Below are 26109 nucleotides of genomic sequence, written 5' to 3'. Positions count from 1 at the left end.
ATACTGTAGCTACAAGAGCAGGTCACAGATTGAGAAACCCCCCACCCCAGCCTGTCCACCATCTACAAGGCACAAGTCAGGAGTGGGATGGAATACTCCCCACTTCCCTGGATGAGCGCAGCTCCAACAACACTCAATGTGGTGCTTTCACTGTCTGAGCCAGCTGGTGTATTGCCCAGGTGAGTGTTCCAACAGTCATTTTTTTTTTTTAACTGGGTCTGTCTGGATTGCTCTCCAGTTTCCTGGCAGGTTTCTCTTTCCTGAGATGGGTTCCTGACAGGAGTCTATTTTCTGTGAGCCGGACACCCAATTAGCCGTGGAGACGATGGGAAGGAGGTGCCACATGGGACCTCGTTTGTACCGGCAGCGCCTGTCATTCAAGGAGCTGCTGGACCGGGTATGTCATCGAAGATTCCGACTAAGCAAGGGGACCATATGGCATATTTGCCAGATTATGGCGCACTTGACAACATAGGGCTATGGAGGAGGACACCTGCTCCCGGTGGCCATCAAGGTAACAGATATCCTGAACATTTATGCCCCGGGTCCTTCCAGCCTCTGAGTGGGGACCTGTCAGGAGTCTTACAGAGCTCGGTGCCCAGGTGCATCTGTGCCGTCACAAAGGTCCCATATGCCCAGTCGGCTCAATACATCCATTTTAATATGGACCAAGCCCACCAGGATGCCCGGGTAGCGGGATTCACCATCATGGGTGTGATGCCCCAGGGCCAAGGGGTAACTGACAGATGCGTGTCACCTTCCGAGGCACTTGCAGATGGTGTGTAACCATGAGATTCACATCATACACATCTGCGCCCACTACCCGGGCAGTGTGCATGACGCCATCATCCTGGCACACTCCACGGTTCCAAACATCTGTAAAGTGCAGCCCCTGCTGAGGGGTTGGCTCCTGGGTGACAGGGGTTATCTGATTCGGTCGTGACTGATGAAGCCTATCCGGAGGCCACAGAACAATGCATTGACCCACTGCAATGAAGCCCATACAGCGACCAGGGATGTGATTGAGCTGTGCTTGAGCATCCTGAAGATATGGTTCAGGTGCTGGACCGCCCTGGAGGGGCCTCCAGTATAGCGCTAGGAAGGTCTCCCACATCGTGGCGGCCTGCTGCATCCTGCACAACATCACGCAGCAGAGGGGCGACGTGCTGGAGGAGGAGATGAATATCAGTCCTTGTCCGACAAGTGGGATGCGATGAAGGTCAGGGATGGGCAGGACATAGAGTCCAGGCAGGTCAATGCGCATGGGACACGCTAATCACCAGTTGGTTCACCGACTCGGGGGACCTGACCACGGCACAACCACACCATTCCATCCTTACATACCGCCCGCCCCCCGAATTACCATCCCCTCCCATGACCACCCTCACTACCCCCCCACCCCGGAATGCAACCCTGTCCGTGATCTCTACCTGCAGCACCATGGCGGCGGGTCCTGTGTTGGCAGTAACAACAGATCTGGCCCATGGGATGGAGGATGATGACAACCTGCTCTGCAATGAGCCCTGGTGCTCCACATCGTTTGACGTTTGACTCCTGCCCAGGATAGCACCTTCTACCTGGGTGATCCCTGCATGCGAGCTGACCATTCCATCACACGGTCCCAACGAACTGTGGGCGGCACGGTAACACAGGGGTTAACACTGTTGCTTCACAGCACCAGGGTCCCAGGTTCGATTCCCCCTTGGGTCACTGTCTGTGCGGAGTCTGCACGTTCTCCCCATGGGTGCGCCGGTGCCCTCAGGATGCTCCGGTTTCCTCCCACAGTCCAAAGATGTGCACGTTAGGTGGATTGGCCATGATAAATTACCCTGAGTGCCCAAAAAAGGCGAGGTGGGGTTCCTGGGTTACGGGGATAGGGTGGAGCTGTGGGGATAGTTGGGTGCCCTTTCCAATGCAGACACGATGGGCCGAATGGCCTCCTTCTTCTATTTTGAAGTGGAGAGGGATGGGTATGGGGCAGATTACCGGGACAGTAAGCAGCAGCTGCACTGGGGTGCCTGCCCCGAGACCCCCCCACCCCCCGGCCCCGCCCGACGCCCAGCACTGTCTCTGCAACAATCCCAGACCAGCCCCTCCCTCACTCCCATCAGGCAGAGCACCGAGGCAGGTTGTAACAGTGGTAACAGGTATTTATTATGAACAAATATATACGTATTGCCCTAGCCCCTGTCACTAAACTGTGACTTTCCTGTGCCAACTTAACTGGTGTCTATCTTTGTGGCCTCACGTGTGCTAACGCTGTGCCGAGGTGGATCCCCTGACGGTACATCAAGAGAGGAGGTGGCCTGCTGCGATTCCCGCCCTGTGACCTGGGTCCCCGTTGGTGGCCATCTTCTGGGGTGACCGGGCCTGGATGGACCCGGCTGGTGCTCAAGTGTCCCAGGTGTCGTGGTGCTGCCCTGTTCTGCCCGCTGCCGATCAGTTACGCCAGGGACAGGAGGGGGTTTCTGCCGTGCGCATGCGTGGCCATGGACCCGGCAATTCTCTGGGACATATCGGCAGCGAGAGCCGGATGCTCTACACTGCGATCCTGCTAGCTCCCAGCAAAATGGAGAATCGGTGGCCGTTTTGCGCCAGTTTTCCTGGTATAAAACGCGCCTGTTCCCATGCCCAACCCAGCCCAGGGAGTATAACGTGGGTAAATGTGAACTTGTCCACTTTGGCAGGAAGAATAGTAAAGTATTTAAATGGAGAGAGATTGAGGAACTGGCTGCTACAGAGGGATCTGGGTGTCCTGGTACATGAATTACAAAACATTAGTCTGCAGGTCCAGCAAGTGATCAGGGAGGGAAATGGAATGTTGGTGTTTAGAACATAGAACATAGAACAGTACAGCACAGAACAGGCCCTTCGGCCCTCGATGTTGTGCCGAGCCATGATCACCCTACTCAAACCCACGTATCCAACCTATACCCGTAACCCACATTCCGGCGCCTGTTCGGGGAGGCTGTTACGGGAATTGAACCGTGCTGCTGGCCTACCTTGGTCTGCTTTCAAAGCCAGCAATTTAGCCCAGTGAGCTAAACACCCCCTGTTTATTACAAGAGGAACGGAAAATAAAAACAGGGAAGTTTTACTGCAGCTGTACAGGGTCCTGGTGAGACCACATCTGGAATAATGTGTACAGATTTGGTCTCATTAATTTTTTCTATATTTTTCCAATTAAGGGGCAATTTAGCGTGGCCAATTCACCTACCCTGCACATTTTTGGATTGTGGGGTGAGACCCACGCCGACACGGGGAGAATGTGCAAACTCCACATGGTCAGTGACCCAGGGCCGGGATTCAAACCCGGCTCCTCAGCACCGTGAGGCAGCAGTGCTAACCACTGTGCCACCGTGCTGCCCCAGGTCTCTTTATTTGATAAAAGATATAATTGTGTTAGAAACAGATCAGCAAAGATTTACGCGACTCATTCCTGGGATGACGGGTCGATCTTAGGAAGAAAGTTTGGACAGTTTGGCCAGAAGGAAGTCTGAACCACTGGAGTTCAGAAGAATGAGAGGTGATCTTATTGAAATATAAGATCCGGAGGGGACTGAGAGAGTGGATACCAGGAGGTTGTTCCCTCCCTTCCCGTACCAGCCTCCCCGAACAGGTGCCGGAATGTGGCGACTAGGGGCTTTTCACAGTAACTTCATTTGAAGCCTACTTGTGACAATGAGCGATTTTCATTTTTTTTCCATTTCTTCTGGGACAGAGAGAGAAGTAGACAGGCGGACAAAGAGAGAAATAAAATGATGGAGAAAGATGGAGAAAGAAAGTGGGAAAGAGCAAATAGTGAGAGAGACAGGAGGAACAAGACAGAGAGACAGACAGAGAGAGTGAGAGAGAGAAGCTACTGAGGGAGTGAGGAAGAGAGAAGAAGAGGAAGTGAGGGTGCTGACGTGGTGTCTCTGCCTCATACCATTTACATACTGAGGAACGGGCAGTCAGACTCTCACAGGCTGCAGCTTTATAAAGCAGAGCCCAGTGAAGGGAGAGTTTATCAGTAACCAGGCACAGGGACAGGAGCAGACACCATGATTTCAGCCATCCAGCTGATCTGGCCTCTGGCATTCTGCATCGCAGGTACAAATATCTCTCCTTCCACCTTGAATATTTTCCTGCTCTCCATTTCAATCCAATTCTACTGACTTGTGATTGAAGGGAAAATGCTGAAAGCAGAGGAACAGTCAGTGTCTCCAACAATATCTCATTGTACAGGCTCTTTCTGTGACAGTTCTTACTTCACTCTGTTTCTCTATTACCCCTCAGGTATCAGTGGAGACATCATCATGAACCAGTCTCCCCCAGTGCTATCATTGAGCCTGGGCCAGACCGCGACCATCACCTGTACGGCCATCACGTACTCTGGAAGCTACGTTGCTTGGTATCAGCAGCGGGAAGGTCAGAAACCGGCTCTGCTGATTCACAGCACATCAAGCAGATTCACAGGAACATCGGACCGATTCACCGGGAGCCGACAGTCCAATCAATACACCCTGACAATCAGCAATGTGCAGAATGAGGATGTCGCTGATTATTACTGTCAGCAAGGAAGCAGCTTCCCCTACACAGTGATACAGAGCCTTACAAAAACCTCAATACACACAGCACCACCTCCTGTACTGAAACATCCCACAGTTTTATACAATATATAATAAACACAAGAAAGGAAACTGAACAAATTATTCTCACCGTCCACTGCACACTCCAGTCCCTGTGGTGTCCACAGCTCACTGAAGGCCTCAAGTTTCCATCTTACTCTCCATGTCCACATATGAAGAGCAGCTGAAATATTTATCATCTAAAATTAGAATTTTCAACGCTCCCAACAAAACACAGAGACATTGAGAGAAACAGAGAGTGAGAAAGAGTGAGAGAGAAAGACAGTAGTGAGTGAGAGACAGAGAGAGGGTGAGAGTGAGTGAGTGAAGCAGAGAGCAGAGGTTTTTGTACAGCCCCTGCACTGGAAGCTGTCAGTGTGGCTTACGTTCGGTAAAGGAACCAAGCTCAGACTGAGTAAGTAAACCCCAATCCTCCGTTATTAACCCTTTCAATACTGAAACTTTCTCAAACACAAATGCTGAATAGTTGAAGGTGTTAGTGGGGAGCTGCAGTGAATGAAATGGTTCATTGAAGAACACTGTGTAGAACAGGGTGCCCAGCTGTATTTCTTTAGTTCCATTCCCCCCTTTAAGCAGCAAGATATAAGTAAGCAGCTTTTACCCACCGTGTGGAGGAGATCTGGACGTTTGCAGACTGTGTTCACATTCCTGGACCATGGAGTGAAATCACTCACTAGACTCCTGTCAGTCTGCGTGTGACAGACACGGGCAGAGTTTGATGTGAGCTCTGGCTCCCTGTCACACTCTCTGATATAACTGATCACAGCAGCAGCAGCAGCACAGTGAGACACCGAGGTCCCACTTCCCCCAGCTTTAACTCTGCTCTCTCCACTCCCTGCTTATCTCTTAGCAAAGTTCTGATGACAAACAGGTCCAGCAGGGCTCACAATCCAGTGGCTTCAGTGTTCCAGGCTTTTGGGGAGACTCTCAGTTACTTTCTCTTTGGGTCGAGTTCAGTCTGATATTTATTCCTGATCCAATATTCCTGAAAATCCCTGGAGATATTTTTATTGTTTGATGTGATGTGTGATCTCTGGCTGGGCCAGTATTTATTGCCCATCCCTAATTGCCCTTGAACTGAGTGACTTGCTCGGCCATTCCAGAGGGTATTTCAGAGTCAACACATTACTGAGGATCTGGAGTCACTTGTAGGCTGGACAAGGTCAGGCTGGAAGGTTCCCACTTCAGACCCACACATCCCATAAATTAACTTTTAAAAATGGCACAATCTCCACTTTCCTGCCGGTCCCCATAACCCTTGACCCCCGTCAATCAAAAATCTGTCTAACTCAGCCTGGAATATATTCAATGTCCCAGCATGCACTGCTCTCTGGGAACGAGAATTCCAAAAACTAACGACCCTCTGAGAGAAGAAATTCTTCCTCATCTCCGCCTTTAATGGGGATTCTTTATTTTTAAACTGCGTCCACTAATTCTAGATTCCCCACGAGGGGAAACATTCTCTCAGCATCCACCCTGTCAAGCTCCCTCGGAATCTTATATGTTTCAATAAGATCACCTCTCATTCTGCAATGAGTACAGACACAACCAGCTCAACCTTTCCTCATCAGACATTCCATTCCTCAGTGGAATCAGCCCAGTGAACCTTCTCTGAACTGCTTCCAATGTCGGAACATCCGTCCTTAAGTAAGGACTTCCAAAGATATGCAGGTTAGGTGGATTGGCCATGCTAAATTGCCCTTAGGGTTGGGTGGGGTTGCTAGGTTACGGGGATAGGGTGCAGGTATGGTCCTAAGTAGGGTACTTTCTCGAGGGCTGCACGGTGGCGCAGTGGTTAGCACTGCTGCCTCACGGTACCTAGGTCCCAGGTTCGATCCCGGCTCTGGGTCACTGTCCGTGTGGAGGTTGCACATTCTCCCTGTGTTTGCGTGTGTTCCGCCCCCACAACCCAAAAATGTGCAGGGTAGGTTGATTGCCCACACCAAATTGCCCCTTAATTGGAAAAAATTAATTGGGTATTATAAATTTATTTAATAAAAAAAGAAAATGTAGGGTGCTCTTTCCACTCGATGGGCCAAATGGCCTCCTTCTGTACTGTAAATTCTATGATTCCATGAGACCAAAACTACCCAGTACTCACGGTGTAGTCTCACCAATGTGAAATAAAATGAAAATCGCTTATTGTCACAAGAAGGCTTCAATGAAGTTACTGTGAAAAGCCCCTAGTCGCCACATTCCAGCACCTGTTCGGGGAAGCTCATACGGGAATTGAACTGCGCTGCTGGCCTGCCTTGGTCTGCTTTCTAAGCCAGCGATTTAGCCCTGTGCCCGTAAATGTGCTGTATCGATGGAGCAAGACTTCCCTACTTTTATACTCCATCCCCCGTGTAATAAAGGGCAACATTCCATTGACCTTCCTCATCACTTGCTGTACCTGCAGGTTAACGTTCTGTGATTCATACACAAGGACACCCAGATCCCTCTGTACCACAGCTTTCTGCAGTCTCTCTCCATGTCAATAATATTCTGCTTTTCTATTCTTCCTCACAAAGTGGACAAGCTCACATTTCCCCACATTATACTCCATCTGTCAAATGTTCTCCCCACTCACTGAACCTATCAATATCCCTTTTCAGACTCTGTATCCTCCTCACAACTTGCTTTCCTACCTATCATTTTATCATCAGCAAATTTAGCTACAATACTCTCATTGCCTTCATCCAGCTCATTAATATAGATTGGAGAGTTAAACCCACAAACAACAGCCATCTTCCTTTGTGCTGGGTATGACTCCAACCAGCAGAGAGTTTTCCCCTGATTCCCATTGACTCCAGTTTTGCTCGGGCTCCTTGATACCAAACTTGGTCAAATGCTGCCTCGATGTCAAACGGCCGTTACTCTGGCCTCACCTCTGGAGTTCAGCTCTTTTGTCCATGTTTGAACCAAGGCTGTAATGAGGTCAGGAGCTGAGTGACCCTGGCAGATCCTTAACTGAGCGTCAGTGAGCAGGTTATTGCTGAGTAAGTGCTACTTGATAACACTGTCGTTAACAACACCCATCATTTTGCTGATGATCGCGAGATGACTGATCGACAGTAATTGTCCGGATTGGATTTGTCCAGCTTTTTGTTGACAGGACACACCTGGGTAACTGGTCGATGCCAGTTATGTATCTAAACTGGGGCAGCTTGTCTGGGGGGTGTGACCTGGACACAAGACCACCAAAAATAGGGGGTGGATTTCTCCAGTGTTGCTATTCAATTTTCCCGCCAGCAGCACATCACTGCCAGCGGGTTTCACAGTGGCATCGGGTGGTTGCTGTGGTAAATCCCATTGACAATCGACGGACAGATATAATCCTGCCGCCAGTGAATGGCACGCAGCCAATAATCACGCAGCTTTGAACCGGACGTTCCCGCACAGGAGCAAGGATAGATTATTCTGACCCCTGGACACAGAGGCTAATCGTAATAGAACATAGAACATAGAACAGTACAGCACAGAACAGGCCCTTCGGCCCTCGATGTTGTGCCGAGCAATGATCACCCTACTCAAACCCATGTATCCACCCTATACCCGTAACCCAACAACCCCCCCCCCCCCTTAACCTTACTTTTCAGGACACTACGGGCAATTTAGCATGGCCAATCCACCTAACCCGCACATCTTTGGACTGTGGGAGGAAACCGGAGCACCCGGAGGAAACCCACGCACACACGGGGAGGACGTGTAGACTCCGCACAGACAGTGACCTAGCCGGGAACCGAACCTGGGACCCTGGAGCTGTGAAGCATTTATGCTAACCACCATGCTACCGTGCTGCTCTTGACCTGAGCCCAGGGCTGGGCAGCAAGGTTTGAAGTGAAATCTAGAACATTCTACACTGGCAGCCAATCAGTATCCTTTGTGAAGTCTGTTGATCCACGTCTGCTCCAAATTTATGGGATAAATTTCTCCGGTTCTGTGTGTGATTTGAGGTTTGTTAATGTTCAACCTGTTCCCCCAGAAATACTGATCAATAGTTCGAGCTTCCTAATAACTCTTAAATGGGACACTGCATCTTTAAATACTCTCACTATTAACCATTTCAGTGCTGAATTTGTAGTGAACTTCTTTACAAATGTCTAAGTAACATTCCAAAATGATTTAATCAGCTTAACATCAAACCTTTACCTCCTGACACTGAACCAATTTGAAATCCAATTTGTCACTTTCCCTTGGATTCCATCAGCTTTTAATTTCCAAACCCGTCTGTCATTGGAAACTTGGCAAAATCCTTGGAAAATGCATGTTGTCGACATCAAACTCACTCCTGTCATCAACCCTCCTCGTTCCCTCCTCATCAATTTCAAAATCGCTCCCTCAGCCTATCTCTTCCTCCCTTTTTAAACAATGGTACAACATTATCATCCACCAGTCCTCCGACACCAAGCCTGTAGTCAGAGAGGATTGGAAAATAATGGTCAGATCCTCGGCTATTTCTTCCCTTCCTTCCCTTAGCAGCCTGGGATACATTTCACCCGGGCCTGGGGGTATCACCCCTTTCAAAGCTGATAAACACGTTAATATCTCCTCTCTCATGATTTTTATCACATCCAATATTTCACAATTCTCCTCCTCCTGAACTACAATGTCTGCTTTGTCCCTCTCATTAGTGAAAACTGATGTAAATTATTCATTAAGAACCATCTCCACGCCTTCTACCTCCACACACAAGTTACATTTTGTTCTCTAATTGGTCCCACTCATTCATTAGTTATCATCTCACAATGTCCCTCACTATTGCTTTGTGTGAACATATTTGTTCTGAACTCTCTCTATCTCCAGCTTGAATATCCCCCCCACAGCTCTGACACTGTTTTACCATCAAGTCGCTGTTTCCTGTCCATTTTGGCAAATCCCAGTTTCGTAAAATTGACCTTTCCCCAATTTAAAACTTTTCCTCTTGGTCTATCTTTACTCTTTTCCTGAACTACTCTAAATCAAACTGAATTATGATCACTATTACCCAAATACACTCCCACTGATACCCCTTCGCCTGCCCAGATTCAATCCACAAAACTGTCCAAAACTGCTCCTTCTCTTGTTGGGATTGTTCCCTACTGGTTCGAAAGGTTGCTCAGAATGGATTGTCAGAATTCCAGATCATCTGTATATTGACACATGTCTTGATTTCAGTTAATATTCGGGAAGTTGAAATCGTTTAGAATGGCAGTGATTCAAATTCCTTACTTTCTCTTTCAGGCCGTGAGAATTCACAACCCACACTGACCCTGCTGCCCCCCTCCCCGGAGGAGGTCAAGACCAAGGGCACTGCCACCCTGGTGTGCCTTGCCAATCACTTCTATCCCGATGAGCTGGTGGTGGAGTGGAAGAAGGATGGTGCAGCCATTTCGGACGGGGTTCAGACCAGCAACTACCTGCGAGCTTCGGACAACACCTACAGTGTCAGCAGCCTGCTGACCCTCTCTGGCTCTGCCTGGGAGTCCAACGCCAGCTTCTCCTGTGCCCTCACCCACGTGAGCCTCTCCTCTGCCCTCAGCAAGAGCATCAGGAGATCAGAATGTGCGTAGAGTGTGAGAGACAGTCCACAGAGCAGACACAACTTTAAATAGAACAGGGGTGAGCTGGGAGGGCAAAGGTCATTGTCAGCACTGAATTACAACCTTCTCGGGACTGGGTCTGAGACACTTCTGAGGGTCAGGGGTTAAGTCATGTTTTTGGGACAGTGCAGAGGGATATTTACTCTGCATGTAATCCCATGCAGCATCTGTTCTGGGAATGTTTGATGGGACAGTGCAGACTCGTGATGCCAAGTAAAACCTCTCTAAGATGCTGAAGACTGTCAGCTGTACAAAAATAATGTGACCTTCTGAAATCTCTGCTTCAGGAAACCAGACCTCCTTCCTGCTCACCCTGCAGTTACAATTTAAGGTTTAGTCACTGTTTAAAGGGACAGGACTCTCCTGTTGTTGAGAAAATCTCCACAAGTGTTTTAATAAACCTCCATTCACCCTGTGAATTTCTCCAGCTTTCTCTGGCTGGGCTGTTTATTCAAGTCTTTCTTCTGACAATGTAAATCTGAAAAAGGTAATAAACATTAAGAATATTCAGTATGTGTCTCGTGTGTGCTTTGGAAATGTCCCTCCTCCCTATCAGCTGATTGGCTGCATTTCAGCAAATGATTATCATGATTGGCTGGTTGGCCTGTCAATCAATGACACATCAGCAGAAGATTGGATTCAAAGACAATTATCAATCATTTTTAAATGATCAGTTTTATTTGTTTTGTGAGGGTCACAAAGAATCCAGCACGAGTTGAAGGATAGAAAGAAATAACATTTATTTACAATAACATATTTAGACAACAGCAGCAGCAACTCCCTTGCTGCTCACTCCTCTCTAGCTGGTTCCAAACTGGCCAGCTTTATTTATGCAGCGAATCTGTTTATGATTTCTGCCCCAACCCCCTCATTGGGGAATCTCGTACTCCCAAAGGATTGTGGGATTGCCATTAGTCCCCAGCCAGTGGTAAGCAGGCATGTTATAACAATCTGGAATCTCTGAGTTTACAAGATTCAAATCAGAAAAGAGACTGAAAGTTGCTGGGATCAAATCATCACAATCACAATTCTCCAACCCATATTCCCCACCTCCCCCTTCTCCCATATTCTCCCTGTGTCTGTGTGGGTTTTCTTTGGGTGCTCCGGTTTCCCCCACAGTCCAAAGATGTGCAGGTTAGGTGGATTGGCCATGCTAAATTGCCCTCAGTGTCCAAAAAGTTTAGGTGGGGTTACTGGGTTACGAGGATAGGGTAGAGGCATGAGCTTGGGTGGGGTGCTCTTTCCAAGGGCCGGTGTGGACTCGATGGGCTGAATGGCCTCCTTCTGCACTGTAAATTCTATGAATTCTATGAAGTCTATGAATTGTATATGACCTTACCTCCTCACGAGGTCTCACTACTCCCAGTATTTCAATCACAGATAAGACCATCTCTGATCACTTCCTTGTATCACTCCCCAACCACATCCCCCTTTCACACCCCAACCCTACCCCTTTCTGTATCCATCCCTGGAAAAACCTATTCCCCAATTCACTTCCAACGGCACCTTCAAAACCCCAACTATCTGTCTCTGGCCCTCCGATCACCACAACATTTCTGCAGCGACTGATTTACTCAGGGAGCAATGTAACTGGGAATGAACAGGCTCCTGTTTTGGGAGTGTTTAGTGGGGTGTTTCCCAGACCCTGCATTGCTGAATATGATCCCGTTATTAACCGGGATTCTGGGATATTTGGGCCTTGGTGAGGAAGGAGCCTCCGAGGCTGCACTGACATCCACTTCCTGCGAGCTGAGCCCGTCAGTGCAGGGAGAGATCAGGGGGTGATCTTTCAATGCTGCCCCCATCCCTCAACTCCCACCGTGGCCTCCGGATTCCCCAAATTACCGATTGGGGGTTCTCGACCCACCCCCATCCACCCGGTAAAGGCAGGGAATGCTCGGGGCCTGATCCCAGGCTCGGACAACCTGCTACCCGGGCAGCATGGCAGTGCCAGCCTGACACCCTGGCAGTGCTCATGCCATACTGGTAGTGCTTCATGGACATCTTGGCAGGGCCAGTGTGGCATTGCCAGGGTGACCAGGTGGCACTGCCAGTGTGCCAGGCTAGCACTGCTAAGCTGTCTCCAACACTCTCCACCATCCCAGAGACACTCACCTCAGCGGGGCACCTTCGTGAAGAAGCTCCTGGGACACTATCTGGTGTCCAAGTCTTGGGACACACTCTGCGGCCGCTGGCCTAGGCCCAGTACAAGGCTGCCCCCTCACAGGCAGCAATGTGCCAGACACTGCTGGACAGTGCAGTCACAGTGGGCAGAACAGGGCGGCACCACACTACCTGGGACAGTCGAACAGCAGCCGGGTCCATCCAGACCCATTTGCCCCAGACGATGCCAGCAAAGGGGACCCAGGTCACAGAATAGGAATCACAGCAGGCTGCCTCCACTCCTGATCTACAATCTGAGGATCCACCTAGAGGTAGCGTCCATAGATTATCATAGAATTTACAGTGCAGAAGGAGGCCATTCAGCCCATCCAGTCTGCACCGGCTCTTTGAAAGAGCACCCTACCCAAGTACAACACCTCCACCCTATCCCCATAACCCAGTAACCCCGCCCAACACTAAGGGCAGTTTTGGACACTAAGGGCAATTTATCATGGCCAATCCACCTAACCGGCACATCTTTGGACTGCGGGAGGAAACCGGAGCACCCGGAGGAAACCCATGCAGACAAGGGGAGAAAGTGCAGACACCGCACAGACAGCGACCCAAGCCGGGAATCGAACCTGGGACCCTGGCGCTGTGAAGCCATTGTGCTAACCACTATGTTACCGTGCTGCCCTTATGTTGGCATGGGTGCAGGACACAGTTTAGTGACGGGGGCTAGGGCCCAATCTGTATATTTGTTGTCACATTAAACAGCTGTTCACACTGTTACAACCTGCCTTGGTGCTCTGTCGGATGGGTGTGAGGGGTGGGCTGGTTAGGGTCTGGGCTGGCCAGATAGGGTGCGTGGGGTAGGGGAAATGGACGGTTGTTGGGGGTTGGCTTGGCTGAAAGGCCACAGTTCAGAAAGCGCTCACCGCTCCGGTGTCCCATTCCCCCGCCACCCACAACTACCACCGTCCCAACCTCCGCCACATCAATGATTTGATGGGACTGTGTGATGGATTGTCCAGATCGCAGGCAGGGATCACCCAGGTGGAAAGTGCTATTGTGGCAGGAGTCAGACATTGTCAAACGATGCGGAGCACCAGAGCTCATTGCTGAGTGGGCTGTCATCATCCTCCGTCCCATAGACCAGACCCGCTGTTACTGCCAACCAGGGTCTGCATCCCGTAGTGTGGCAGGAATGTATCATAGAGGAGGTTGTGGGCGGGCAAGTGGCCAGGAGGCGGGGCGGGGTGTGTGGGGGGCATTGTGGTGTCTGTGCCCTTGGTCAGACACCGTCAGTCGGTGAATCTGGAGGTGATCAGAGCGTCCCGTGTACATTGGCCCTTGTGCACACATTGTATGGCCTCCCGTGCCTACCCGGGCCCTATGCCCTGCCTGTCTCGCCCTCCCTCCATCCTCCTCATCAGAGGAGGCCGGGTGTTCACCCTCTTCTGCCAGCACATTGCCCCTCTGCTGCGTGATGTTGTGGAGGGTACAGCCGGCCACCATAATGCGGGCCACCCTCTCGGAACCAAACTGATGGGCCCCTCCGGAGTGGTCCAGGCACCTGAACCACATCTTCAGGAGGCCGAAGCACCGCTCGGTCACACCCCTAGTCTCTACATGGGCGTTGTTGTAGAGGGTCTCCACGTCATCAGCCACAGCCGCAGTGGATAACCCCTATCACCCAGGAGCAAACCCTGTGTTCACAACTCTGTAGATTCTTACGGTGTTGGGCCGAGCAGTTGCCACACCAGGCTGTGATGCTGCCAGATAGGATGCTTACTATGGTGCCTCTGTAAAAATTAGGAAGAGTTAATGTGGATATGCCAAATTTCCTTTGTTTCCTGAGGAGGTATAGGCACTGTTGTGCTTTCTTGGTCATAGCGTCGACATTGGTGGACCAGGACAGATTGTTGGTGATGTGCACACCTAGGAATTTGAAACTGTTAACCATCTCGGCACCATCTCCACCTCTACACCATTGATACAGAAAGGGGTGTGTACGGTACTGCGCTTCCTGAAGTCAATGACCAACTCTTCAGTTTCGCTGACATTGAGGGAGAGATTGCTGTCATTGCACCACTCCACAAGGTTCTGTATCTCCCTCCTGTACTCTGACTCATCGTTCTTTAAGATCCGACCCACTATGGTTGTGTCACCAGCAAACTTGGACATGGAGTTGGAGCCAAACTTTGCCACGCAGTCGTGTGTGTATAGGAAATACAGTAGGGGGCTAGGTACACAGCTTTAGAGGGCCCAGGTATTGAGGACAATCATAGAGAAGGTGTTGTTGTTTATCCTTATTGATTGTGGTCTATGGATCAGAAAGTTGAGGATCCAGTTGCAGAGTGAGGAGCCTAGTCCCAGATTTTGGAGTTTTGATATGAGCTTGGTTGGGATTATGGTGTTGAAGGCAGAACTGTAGTCAATGAATAAGAGTCTGATGGAAGATTCCTTGCTGTTGAGATGCTCCAGAGATAAACGTAGGGCCAGGGAGTTGGTGTCTGTTGTGGACCAGGACTGCAGTAATGAGGAGGAAGGCCACCTTTGCTGGTTATATTCAAATATCCATTGTCTGCAGGGGGGTAGGGATAGATGGGCATGATGTTAGCATGGTGCATACCCCCATGCCCAACCAGGTCCAATGGGATACACGGTGGCCCAGTTACCACTGCGGACCCTGCCCCCGCATGTCACCCCCCCACCCCGCTCCGCACCGCTGGCCTCGACAGTTCAGGCACCGTCGGGGCATCTGGCCCTTCCTTGCTGTCAGGGTACCATAGGCTGGTGCTGCCCTTGCTAGTGGTGTGCTCCACGGCCCCTGTCCGGCGCCCCCTGCAGGGACTACTGTGGGCATTGCCCTTGTGTGATCCGCGTGAAGTCCGGCCGGTGGGTGCCGGCTGGTTGGATAAAGGGTCTGGTGGAGGGTGGGGTGTGGGGGTGGTGGGATTGGAGGGTACGAGGTAGAATGAGGCCATACAGCCTGTGTCACTCTGCAGGACCAGGGGTCAGGGTGGGTGGTCAGTGGGGTGAGCGGCAAGATGGCTGCTTAACCCTTAACTGATGAATCATTACTCCTCCATGTTGAACACCACATGGAGGAAGCACTGAGGGTGGCAAGGGCACAGAATATACTCTGGATGAGGGATTTCAATGTCCATCGCCAAGAGTGGCTCAGTAGTACCACCACAGACCGAGCTGGCCGGAGTCATAAAGGACATAGCTGCTAGACTGGGACTGCAGCAGGTGGTGAGGGAACCAACAAGAGGGAAAATCATTCTTTACCTCATCCTCACCAACCTGCCTGCCACAGATACATCTGTCCGTGACAGCATCAATAGGAGTGAGCACCGCACAGTCCTTGTGGGGATAAAGTCCCACCTTCACATTGAGGATATCCTCCATCATGTTCTGTGACACTTTCACCATGTTAAATGAGATGGGTGCGATTCTCCGCCCCCCACGACGGGTCGGAGAATAGCGGGAGGGCCTTCCCGACATTTTTCCCGACCTCCCGCTATTCTCCCCCCCCACGGCCACCCCACGACACGAATCGCTGCTTGCCATTTTTTACGGCGAGCAGCGATTCTCCCTAGCCGATGGGCCGATTTCCCAGGCCTTTAAAGCCGTTTTCACGAACTCCAACACACCTGCTATCACAGTTCGTGAAAACGGCCGCAAAGTGCCGTTCTGGAGAACCATGCCACCGATTGGCACGGCTGCACCACGGCCGTGCCAAGGGTGGCATGGGCCCGCTATCGGTGGGCACCGATCGCGGGCAGCGGGTCCGAAACCCGCGCACTCTTTGTTCCTCCGACTGGATCAGTCCGCGGGGCGGCTGAGGGGCATAACGGCCCGCGCATGCGCGGGTTTCACGCATATGTGTGATGACGTCATCAGCGCATGTGCGGATTGGAGCCGTCCAATCCGCGCATGTGCGGCTGATGTCATCGTTTGCATCAGCCGCCGTTAACCTTGGCGCGCGGGCTTAGCGAAGTTCGCTAAGCCTGCGATGCCGAGGTTCACGGGGCCCCGCTGCTAGCCCCGACCGGGGAGCAGAATTGGGTCCCGGGAAGGGGCGCCGAAGCTGCTGTGAAACACGGCCAGTTTCACGGCAGCCTACATGACTCTCCGCATTTGCGTAGAATCACGCCCATAGACTTTAAACAGATCCAGAAACTCAAGACTGGGCATCCATGAGGTGCTGTGGGTCATCATCAGCAGCAGAATTGGACTCAACCACAAACTGCAACCTCGTGACTGCATATCCCCCACTCTACCATTCCCACCAACCCAGGGGATCAACCCTGGTTTAAGGAAGAGTGCAGGAGTGCATGCCAGGAATAACAACAGGCATACCGAAAAATGAGGTGTCAACATCCTAAACCTACAGCACAGGATTACCTGCCTGCCAAACAGCATAAGCAACAAGTATTAGACAGAGCTCAGCAATAGATCCATAACCAACAGGTCAGATCTAAGCTCTGCAGTCCTTCCACATCCAGCCATGAATGGTGGTGGACAATTAAACAACTCACTGGGGTAGGAGGCTCCACAAAGATCCCCATCCTCAATGATGGGGGAGCCCAACACATAAGTGCAAACGATAAGGCTCAAGCACTCATAAAAATCTTCAACCAGAAACGCTGAGTGGATGATCCATCTGGGTCTCCTCCGGAGGTCTTCAGCATCACCGATATCAGCCTTCAGCCAGTTTGATTCACTCCACGTGATATGAAGAAACAGCTGAAGGAACTGGATACTGCAAAGCCTATGGGTCCTGACAACATCCCAGCAATAGTACTGAAGACGTGTGCCCCAGAACGTGCTTCACGCCTAGCCAAGCTGTTCCAGTACAGCTACAACACTGGCATCTACCCGACAATGTGGAAAGTTGCCCAGGTGTGTCCAGTGCACAGGAAACAGGACAAATACAACCCAGCTAATTATCACCCAGTCATTCTGCTCTCAGTCATTAGGAAAGTGATGGAATGTGTCATCAACAGTGTTATCAGCGGCTCTTAGCAATAATCTGCTCACTGACAATCAGTTTGGGTTTCACGAGGGTCACTCAGCTCCTGAACTCATTCCAGCCTTGGTTCAAACATAGACAAAGGTGCTAAACTCTCGAGGTGAGGTGAGAGTGACTGTCCTTGACCAAGTTTGGCATCAAGGAACCCAAGCAAAACTGGACTCAATGGGAATCAGTGGGAAAAGTCTCTCCTGGTTGGAGCCATACCTGGTGTTGGAACCAACAATTCTACGGACACGTGCTTGTAGGATTAGAATAGAGGTTTTAATATACTTACAACAGAGCCAGCCTGTTAGCCGTTGAAATTTCGGTGAACTGGCTGGCTGACCCTGTGGCACGGATCTTTATACAGCAGCTCCAGGGGGAGGAGTTAGGGCGGAGCCAAGGGAGGAGCCCAGTACAAACTCTTGATTACTCCCAGAGCTACTCCCCCTGGTGGTCAGGTAGTGCAACTGCACTTACAATATTGATGCATATATACGGATTATAATACCGTGTGAATTCTCATTCACCAAATTCACCCCCTGTGAAAAATATCGAGTCCGGCAGGGGTGGTGGCTCACAGAGTTAGTCTGTCTGATGGACGAATTGTTTGTTTCGATCTGTGGAGCACCGGGGTTGCAGCCTCTTGCGGTGGCTGGGTGAGTGTTGAGAGCTGGGGTACGATGGCAGACTCCGGGGCGGGTCTCGTCCAAACATCATACACCTCTGGCTCGACCGGAGACTGGGGGTGCTGGGGGCGGGCTGGTGCTGGCGCGTGGAACCGGTAGGGCGAGCTTGCGGAATTGGGGGCACGAGGGGGTGGCCGCATAGGGAACGGGGTAAGGGGTTCCTCAGTGGGGGTGGGGGGGGGGGGGGGGCTGGATCCTGCGGGTGCCAGGTCCCAAAGGGATACTGTGTCCTGGCGACCGTCCGGGAACTCCACGAATGCGTACTGTGGGTTGGAATGGAGGAGGCGCACCTTTTCAACAAGGGGGTCAGTTTTGTGCCCCATGACGTGCTTCCTCAGGAGGACCGGGCCTGGTGTCCTCAGCCACGCCGGAAGTGAGACTCCCATGGTAGTGCCCCTAGAAAAAATGAAGAGACGCTCGTGAGGGGTTTGATTTGTAGCTGTACAGAGGAGGGATCTGATTGCGTGGAGCGCGTCTGGAAGGACATCTTGCCATTGGGAGACTTGGAGTTTTCTAGACTGGAGGGTCAGTAGGACGGTCTTCCAGACCGTCGCGTTCTCCCTCTCCACCTGCCCGTTCCCCCTGGGGTTGTAGCTGGTAGTCCTGCTCGAGGCGATGCCCTTGTCGAGCAGGTACTGACACAGCTCGTCGCTCATAAAGGACGAACCCCGGTCGCTGTGCACGTAGCTGGGTAAACCGAACAGGGTGAAGACACAATGCAGGGCCCTAATGACTGTGTGGGAGGTCATGTCGGGGCATGGGATGGCAAAAGGGAATCGGGAGAACTCATCGATGATGTTGAGGAAATAAATGTTTTTGATAGTGGAGGGGAGTGGCCCTTTGAAATCGATCGCAAGGCGTTCAAAGGGCCTAGAAGCCTTAACAGGTGGGCCCTGTCTGGTCTATAGAAGTGCGGTTTGCACTCTGCACAGATCAGGCAGTCCCTGGTGATCGCTTTTACCTCCTCGTTGGAGAAAGGCAGGTTTCGGGCTCTGATGTAGTGGGCGAGCCGGGTGACCCCTGGATGGCAGAGGTCCACGTGGATGGCTTTCAGACGGCTGATCTGCGTGCTGGCGCATGTCCCGCGGGATAGGGCATCCGAGGGCTCGTTGAGCTTCCCCGGTCAATATTTAATATCATAACTATAGGTGGAGAGTTCGATCCTCCACCAAAGGATTTTATCATTTTTTATTTTGCCCCTTTACGAGTTGTCAAACATAAAGGCAACCGATCGTTGGTCGGTGATGAGGGTGAACCTCCTACCTGCGAGGTAGTGCCTCCAGTGACGAACAGCCTCCACGATGGCTTGCGCTTCCTTCTCGACAGAGGAGTGTCGGAGTTCTGAAGCGGATAGAGTACGGGAGAAAAATGCAACGGGCCTCCCTGCCTGATTTAAAGTGGCTGCTAGAGATACCTCTGAGGCGCCGCTCTCAACCTGAAAGGGAGTGGATTCATCCACCGCCCGCATGGCCGCTTTGGCGATGTCCTCCTTGATGCAGCTGAAGGCCTGGCGCACCTCAGCAGACAGGGGAAATCGTGTGGCCTTAAAGAGTGGGCGGGCTTTGTCCGCATATTGGGGGACCCACTGGGCGTAGTATGAAAAGAATCCCAAGCACCGTTTGAGGGCCTTGGGGCAATGAGGGAGGGGGAGTTCTAAGAGGGGGGCGCATGCGGTCCGTGTCTGGGCCCAGGACTCCGTTCTCCACGACGTAGCCGAGGATGGCCAGTCTGTTTGTGCGGAAAACGCATTTCTCCTTGTTATAAGTGAGATTTAATTTCTGTGCCGTTTGGAGAAAACGGTAGAGGTTGGCGTCATGGTCCTGCTGGTCATAGCCGCAGATGGTAACATTGTCCAGATACGGAAACGTGGCCCGCAGCCCGTATTGGCCTACCATTCGGTCCATTGCTCGTTGGAACACCGAAACCCCGTTAGTGACGCCGAAGGGAACCCGGAGGAAATGGAAGAGGCGGCCATCGGCCTCGAACGCCGTGTAGTGGCGGTCCTCCGGGCGGATTGGGAGCTGGTGGTATGCAGACTTCAGATCCACCGTGGAAAACAGCCAAATTGGGCGATCTGATTAACCATGTCTGCAATTCTGGGGAGGGGATACGCGTCTAGGAGCGTAATGCGATTTATGGTCTGGCTATAGTCGACGACCATGCAAAATGTTTCCTCGGTCTTGACGACTACCACCTGAGCTCTCCAGGGACTATTACTGGTCTCTGTGATCCCCTCACTGAGCAGCCGTCGGACCTCCGATCGGATAAAGACCCTATCCTGCAGGCTGTATCGCCTGCTGCGAGTAGCTACTGGCTTGCAATCTGGAGTGAGATTGGCGAAGAGAGGAGTGGGGGGAGATGCGCAGCGTGGCTAGGCTGCAGATAGTGAGTGGGTGCAGGGGCCCGCCGAAGCTGAGGGTGAGGCTCTTGAGGTTGCACTGGAAATCCAGGCCTAATAAGAGTGGCGCGCAGAGGTCGGGCAGGACATAAAGTTTAAATTTTGAATAACTAGCGCCTCGAATTATGAGCATAGCAACGGTGCGTCCTTGGATTTGGACTGAGTGGGAGCCTGAAGCGAGGGCGATAGTTTGGCTCACCGTAAAAATAGAAAGCGAACAGCGTCTTACCAGCTCTGGGTGTATAAAGCTCTTGGTGCTCCCGGAGTCAAAGAGGCATGGCGTGCTGTACCCGTTGATCTGGACCTCCGCCATCGAACTTCGTAGGTGCTTGGGGCGGGATTGATCCAGGGTGACCGCGTTGAGTTGCGGGCCGCGTGGTGAGTGCCCGGGGAAGTCGTATTCTTCAGATGAGCTTTCTGAGCATGCCGATGCAAATGGGGCCCGTGGATCGCACGTGGTGAGCGACGAGGAAGATGGCGGCCCCCATAGATCGCACGTGGCGGGAGGGCGTGGAGTCGGGGTGTAGGCCGCAGCGTTTCGGGCCCCGCGGGCCCGCTGGTGTCGGGAGTGATTTGTTCTCCCGCTGGTGTCGGGAGCGATTTGTTCTCTCTACTGGGGAGTTAAAAACTGGGGCCCTTTTCGTGAGGCACACTCTGGAGTAGTGGCCTTTCTTCCCGCAGCTGCTGTAGGTCGCGGATCGGGCCGGGCAGTGCTGCCGCGGGTGCTGGCTTTGGCCACAGAAATGGCAGGCTGGGGCAGCTGAGTAGCTGGCTGGGGCAGCAGAGTAACTGGCTTTGGCAGCGCGGTAGCGGGGGGGCCGTGCGGCACAGGCCTGGGGGGATTGGTCGGGGGTTCATGATGAGGTCGCGGGGTCCGCGGGAAATGACGTGAGGCTGCGGAACGAGACTTCCATAGTGGTAGCAGCCTCCACAGCAGTATCCAAGTCCTGGGCCCCCTTTTCTAGCAGTCTTTGGCGCACATAGTTAGACCTAAGGCCCGCTACGAAAACGTCTCGCACAGCAAGCTCCCTATGTTCAGCCGCGGTAACGGCTTGATAATTACAGTCATTGGAAAGATTGTTCAGTTCCCGTACAAACTCAGCTAGCGTTTCTGTAGGCTGCTGACGGCGAGTCGTAAACACATGACGTGCATAAACCTCGTTAATGGGCCTAACGTACGTTTTGTCCAATATCGCCAGCGCTGTGGTGTAAGAACCGGCCGGATTCAGCTGTGTGGAGATTCTGTGGCTTACCCTCGAGTGCAGTAGACTGAGTTTTTGTTCCTCCGTTGTCCCGGCGGTGCTGGCTTCTGCCAGGTAGGCTTCAAAACATCTCAGCCAGTGGGAAACAATTTCCTTAGCCTCTGCATCCTGCGGGTCGAGTTCTAGGCGTCCGGGCTTGAGGGCTGCTTCCATAATTTACTTCGACTGTTTCGTAAGTATATTAAATTGTTGGAACCAACAATTCTATGGACACGTGCTTGTAGGTTTAGAATAGCGGTTTGAATATACTTACAACAGAGCCAGCCTGTTAGCCATTGAACTTTCGGTGAACTGGCTGACTGACCCTGTGGCACGGATCTTTATACAGCAGCTCCGGGGGAGGAGTCCTGGGCGGAGCCAAGGGAGGAGCCCAGTACAAACTCTTGATTACTCCCAGAGCTACTCCCCCTGGTGGTCAGGTAGTGCAACTGCACTTACAATATTGATGCATATATACAGATTATAATACCGTGTGAATTCTCATTCACCACACCTGGCACAAAGGTGGATGGTTGTGGTTGTTGGAGGTCAATCATTTCAGTTCCAGGACATCACTGCCGAGTTCCTCAGAGTAGTGACCTAGGCCCAACCATCTTCTGTTGCTTCATCAATTACCTTCCTTCAATCATAACGCCAGAGGTGGGGATGTTCCCGAATGACTGCCCAAAGTTCAGCACCATTCACGACTTCTCAGATACTGAAACCATTCCTGTGTAAATGCAGCAAGACCTAGACAATATCCAGGCTTGGGCTGAAAAGTGGCAAGTAACACTTGCATCAAACATGTGCCAGACAATGGCCATCACCAACAAGAATGAATCTAACTGCTGCCCCTTTCAATGTCATTACCATTGCTGAATGCCCCATTTTCAACATCCTGGGGGTTATCATTGAGCAGAAACTGAACTGGACCATCCATATCAATACTGTGCTTAACAAAACTCATCAAAGGCTGGGAATCCTACGGCGAGTAACTAACCTCCTGACTCCCCAAACCCTGTCCACCATGTACAAGACACAAGTCAGGAGTGTGATGGAATACTCTCCACTTGCCTGGATGAGTGCAGCTCCAACCACCCTCACCTTTATCTTTTCAGTGGTGGCGGCAATGGCAGGGTAAAATGCCGATAGTACGTCGTTGGTACCAATGTGCGCCACGACTTCTGGCTGCTCACCCTCCCCCTTCAGGATCCTGAAGACACGATCCGAGACATCACTGGCCCTGGCACCCAGGAGGCAACATACCTTCCGGGAGTCTTGCTCGCGACCACAGAATCTCCCTTCTATTCCCCTAGCCATTGAATCTCCTATTACTATTGCTTTTCTATTCTCCACCCTTCCCTTCTGAACCCCAGAGCCAGACTCAGTGCCAGAGACCTGGCTGCTAGGGCCTTCCCCCTGTAGGTCTTCCCCCTCAACAGCATCCAAAACGGTATCCTTGTTTTGAAGGGGAATGGCCACGAGGGATCCCTGCACTGTCTGTCTGTTTGTTTTCTTTCCCCTGACTGTAACCCAGCTACTCTTGTCCTGTACCTTGGGTATGGTTACCTCCCTGTAACTCTTCTCTATAACCCCCTCTGCCTCCTGGATGATCCGAAGTTCATCTAGCTCCAGCTCCAGTTCCCTAACACGGTCTCTGAGGAGCTGCAGTTGGGTGCACTTCCCGCAGGTATAGTCAGCGGGGACACCGGTGGTATCCCTCACCACCCACATCCTACAGGAGGAGCATGCAACTGCCCTAGCCTCCATTCCCTCTTACCTTACAGAATATAGCTGCCCTGTTGACCAACTGGACCTCCGCCCTTCAACTCTGCTCCCAGTCAGCTGCACTCTAAACTACTGGCTCCCTTCTCGCTCTTTGTGGAAATCAAATGAAGTCATAGGGTAGTAGTCATGGGTGACTTCAACTTCCCAAACATTGAGGAGAAATTCTTTAGATCAAATAGCTTGGATGGGGTGGTGATTGTGCAATGTGTCCAGGAAGCTTTTCAAACAAATATGTAGATTGTCCGACCAGAGGGGAGACCATATTGGATTTGGTACTTGGTAATGAACCAGGGCAAGTGATAGATTTGTTAGTGGGGGAGCATTTTGGAGATAGTGACCACAATTCTGTGACTTTCACTTTCGTAATGGAGAAGGATAGGTGCGTGCAACAGGGCAAGGTTTACAACTGGGGGAAGGGTAAATACGATGCTGTCAAACAAGAATTGAACTGCATAAATTGGGAACATAGGCTGTCAGGGAAGGACACAAGTGAAATGTGGAACTTGTTCAAGGAACAGGTACTATGTGTCCTTGATATGTATGTCCCTGTCAGGCAGGGAAGAGATGGTCGAGTGAGGGAACCATGGTTGACAAGAGAGGTTGAATGTCTTGTTAAGAGGAAGAAGGAGACTTATGTAAGGCTGAGGAAACAAGGTTCAGACAGGGCATTGGAGGGATATAAGGTAGCCAGGAAGGAACTGAAGAAAGGGATTAGGAGAGTTAAGAGAGGGCATGAAAAATGTTTGGCGGGTAGGATCAAGGAAAACCCCAAGGCCTTTTACACATATATGAGAAAAGAGAATGACTAGAGCGAGGGTAGGTCCGATTAAGGACAGTAGCGGGAGATTGTGTATTGAGTCTGAAGAGATAGGCGACGTCCTGAATGAGTACTTTTCTTCAGTATTTACAAATGAGAGGGGCCATATTGTTGGAGAGGACAGTGTGAAACAGACTGGTAAGCTCGAGGAGATACTTGTCAGGAAGGAAGATGTGTTGCGCGTTTTGAAAAACTTGAGGATAGACAAGTCCCTCGGGCCTGACGGGATATATCCAAGGATTCAATGGGAAGCAAGAAATGAAATTGCAGAGCCGTTGGCAATGATCTTTTCATCCTCGTTGTCAACAGGGGTGGTACCAGAGGATTGGAGAGTGGTGAATGTCATGCCCCGGTTTAAAAAAGGGAATAGGGATAACCCTGGGAATTACAGGCCAGTTAGTCTTACTTCGGTGGTAGGCAAAGTAATGGTAAGGGTACTGAGGGATAGGATTTCTGAGCATCTGGAAAGACACTGCTTGATTAAGGATAGTCAGCAGGGATTTGTGAGGGGTAGGTATTGCCTTACAAGTCTTATTGAATTCTTTGAGGAGGTGACCAAGCATGTGGATGAAGGTAAAACAGTGGATGTAGTGTGCATGGATTTTAGTAAGGCATTTGATAAGGTTCCCCATGGTAGGCTTATGCAGAAAGTAAGGAGGCATGGGATAGTGGGAAATTTGGCCAGTTGGATAACAAACTGGCTAACCCATAGAAGTCATGAGAGTGGTGGTGGACGGCAAATATTCAGCCTGGAGCCCAGTTACCAGTGGCATACCGCAGGGATCAATTCTGGGTCCTCTGCTGTTTGTGATATTCATTAATGACTTGGATCATTTTGGAAGGACAAATATGAATGTGGAATATAGGGTTAACGGTAGGGTTCTTGGCAATGTGGAGGAGCAGAGAGATCTTGGGGTCTGTGTTCATAGATCTTTGAAATTTGCCACAAGTGGATAGAGCTGTGAAGAAGGCCTATGGTGTGCTAGCGTTCATTAGCAGAGGGATTGAATTTAAGAGCCGTGAGGTGATGATGCAGCTGTACAAAACCTTGGTCAGGCCACATTTGGAGTAGTGTGTGCAGTTCTGGTCGCCTCATTTTAGGAATGATGTGGAAACTTTCGAAAAGGTGCAAAGGAGATTTACCAGGATTTTCCTTGGAATGGAGAGTAGGTCTTACGAGGAAAGGTTGAGGGTGCTAGGCCTTTTCTCATTAGAACGGAGAAGGATGAGGGGCGACTTGATAGAGGTTTATAAAATGATCAGGGGAATAGATAGAGTAGACAGTCAGAGACTTTTTCCCTGGGTGGAACAAACCATTACAAGGGGACATAAATTTAAGGTGAATGGTGGAAGATATAGGGGGGATGTCAGAGGTAGGTTCTTTACCCAGAGGGTAGTGGGGGCATGGAATACACTGCCTGTGCAAGTAGTTGAGTCAGAAACATAGCGGCTATTGGATAGGTACATGGATTACGGTGGAATAATGGAGTGTAGATTAATTTGTTCTTAAGGGCAGCACGGTAGCATTGTGGATAGCACAATTGCTTCACAGCTCCAGGGACCCAGGTTCGATTCTGGCTGGGTCACTGTCTGTGCGGAGTCTGCACGTCCTCCCCGTGTGTGCGTGGGTTTCCTCCGGGTGCTCCGGTTTCCCCCCACAGTCCAAAGATGTGCGGGTTAGGTGAATTGGCCATGCTAAATTGCCCGTAGTGTCCTAAAAAGTAAGGTTAAGGCGGGAGGGGGGGGGGGGGGGGGGGGGGGGGGTGTTGGGTTACTGGAATAGGGTGGATACGTGGGTTTGAGTAGGGTGATCATTGCTCGGCACAACATCGAGGGCCAAAGGGCCTGTTCT

The 26109-nt window shown here is 51.2% G+C and overlaps 1 gene segment (V, D, J or C); it reads left to right on the top strand.

Annotated features, from left to right (window-relative positions):
• Positions 1-3916: 3916 nt before the first annotated feature.
• LOC119964966 lies at positions 3917-10706 on the top strand. The segment is given in 4 exon segments: positions 3917-4092; positions 4279-4573; positions 4991-5025; positions 9837-10706. Coding segments are annotated over 4 exon segments (708 nt in total).
• The last annotated feature ends 15403 nt before the right edge of the window (positions 10707-26109 follow it).

The sequence above is a fragment of the Scyliorhinus canicula genome, chromosome 4, assembly GCF_902713615.1.
Source record: "Scyliorhinus canicula chromosome 4, sScyCan1.1, whole genome shotgun sequence".
NCBI classification, from domain to species: domain Eukaryota; kingdom Metazoa; phylum Chordata; class Chondrichthyes; order Carcharhiniformes; family Scyliorhinidae; genus Scyliorhinus; species Scyliorhinus canicula.
This window is presented reverse-complemented; position numbering and strand designations above follow the sequence as displayed.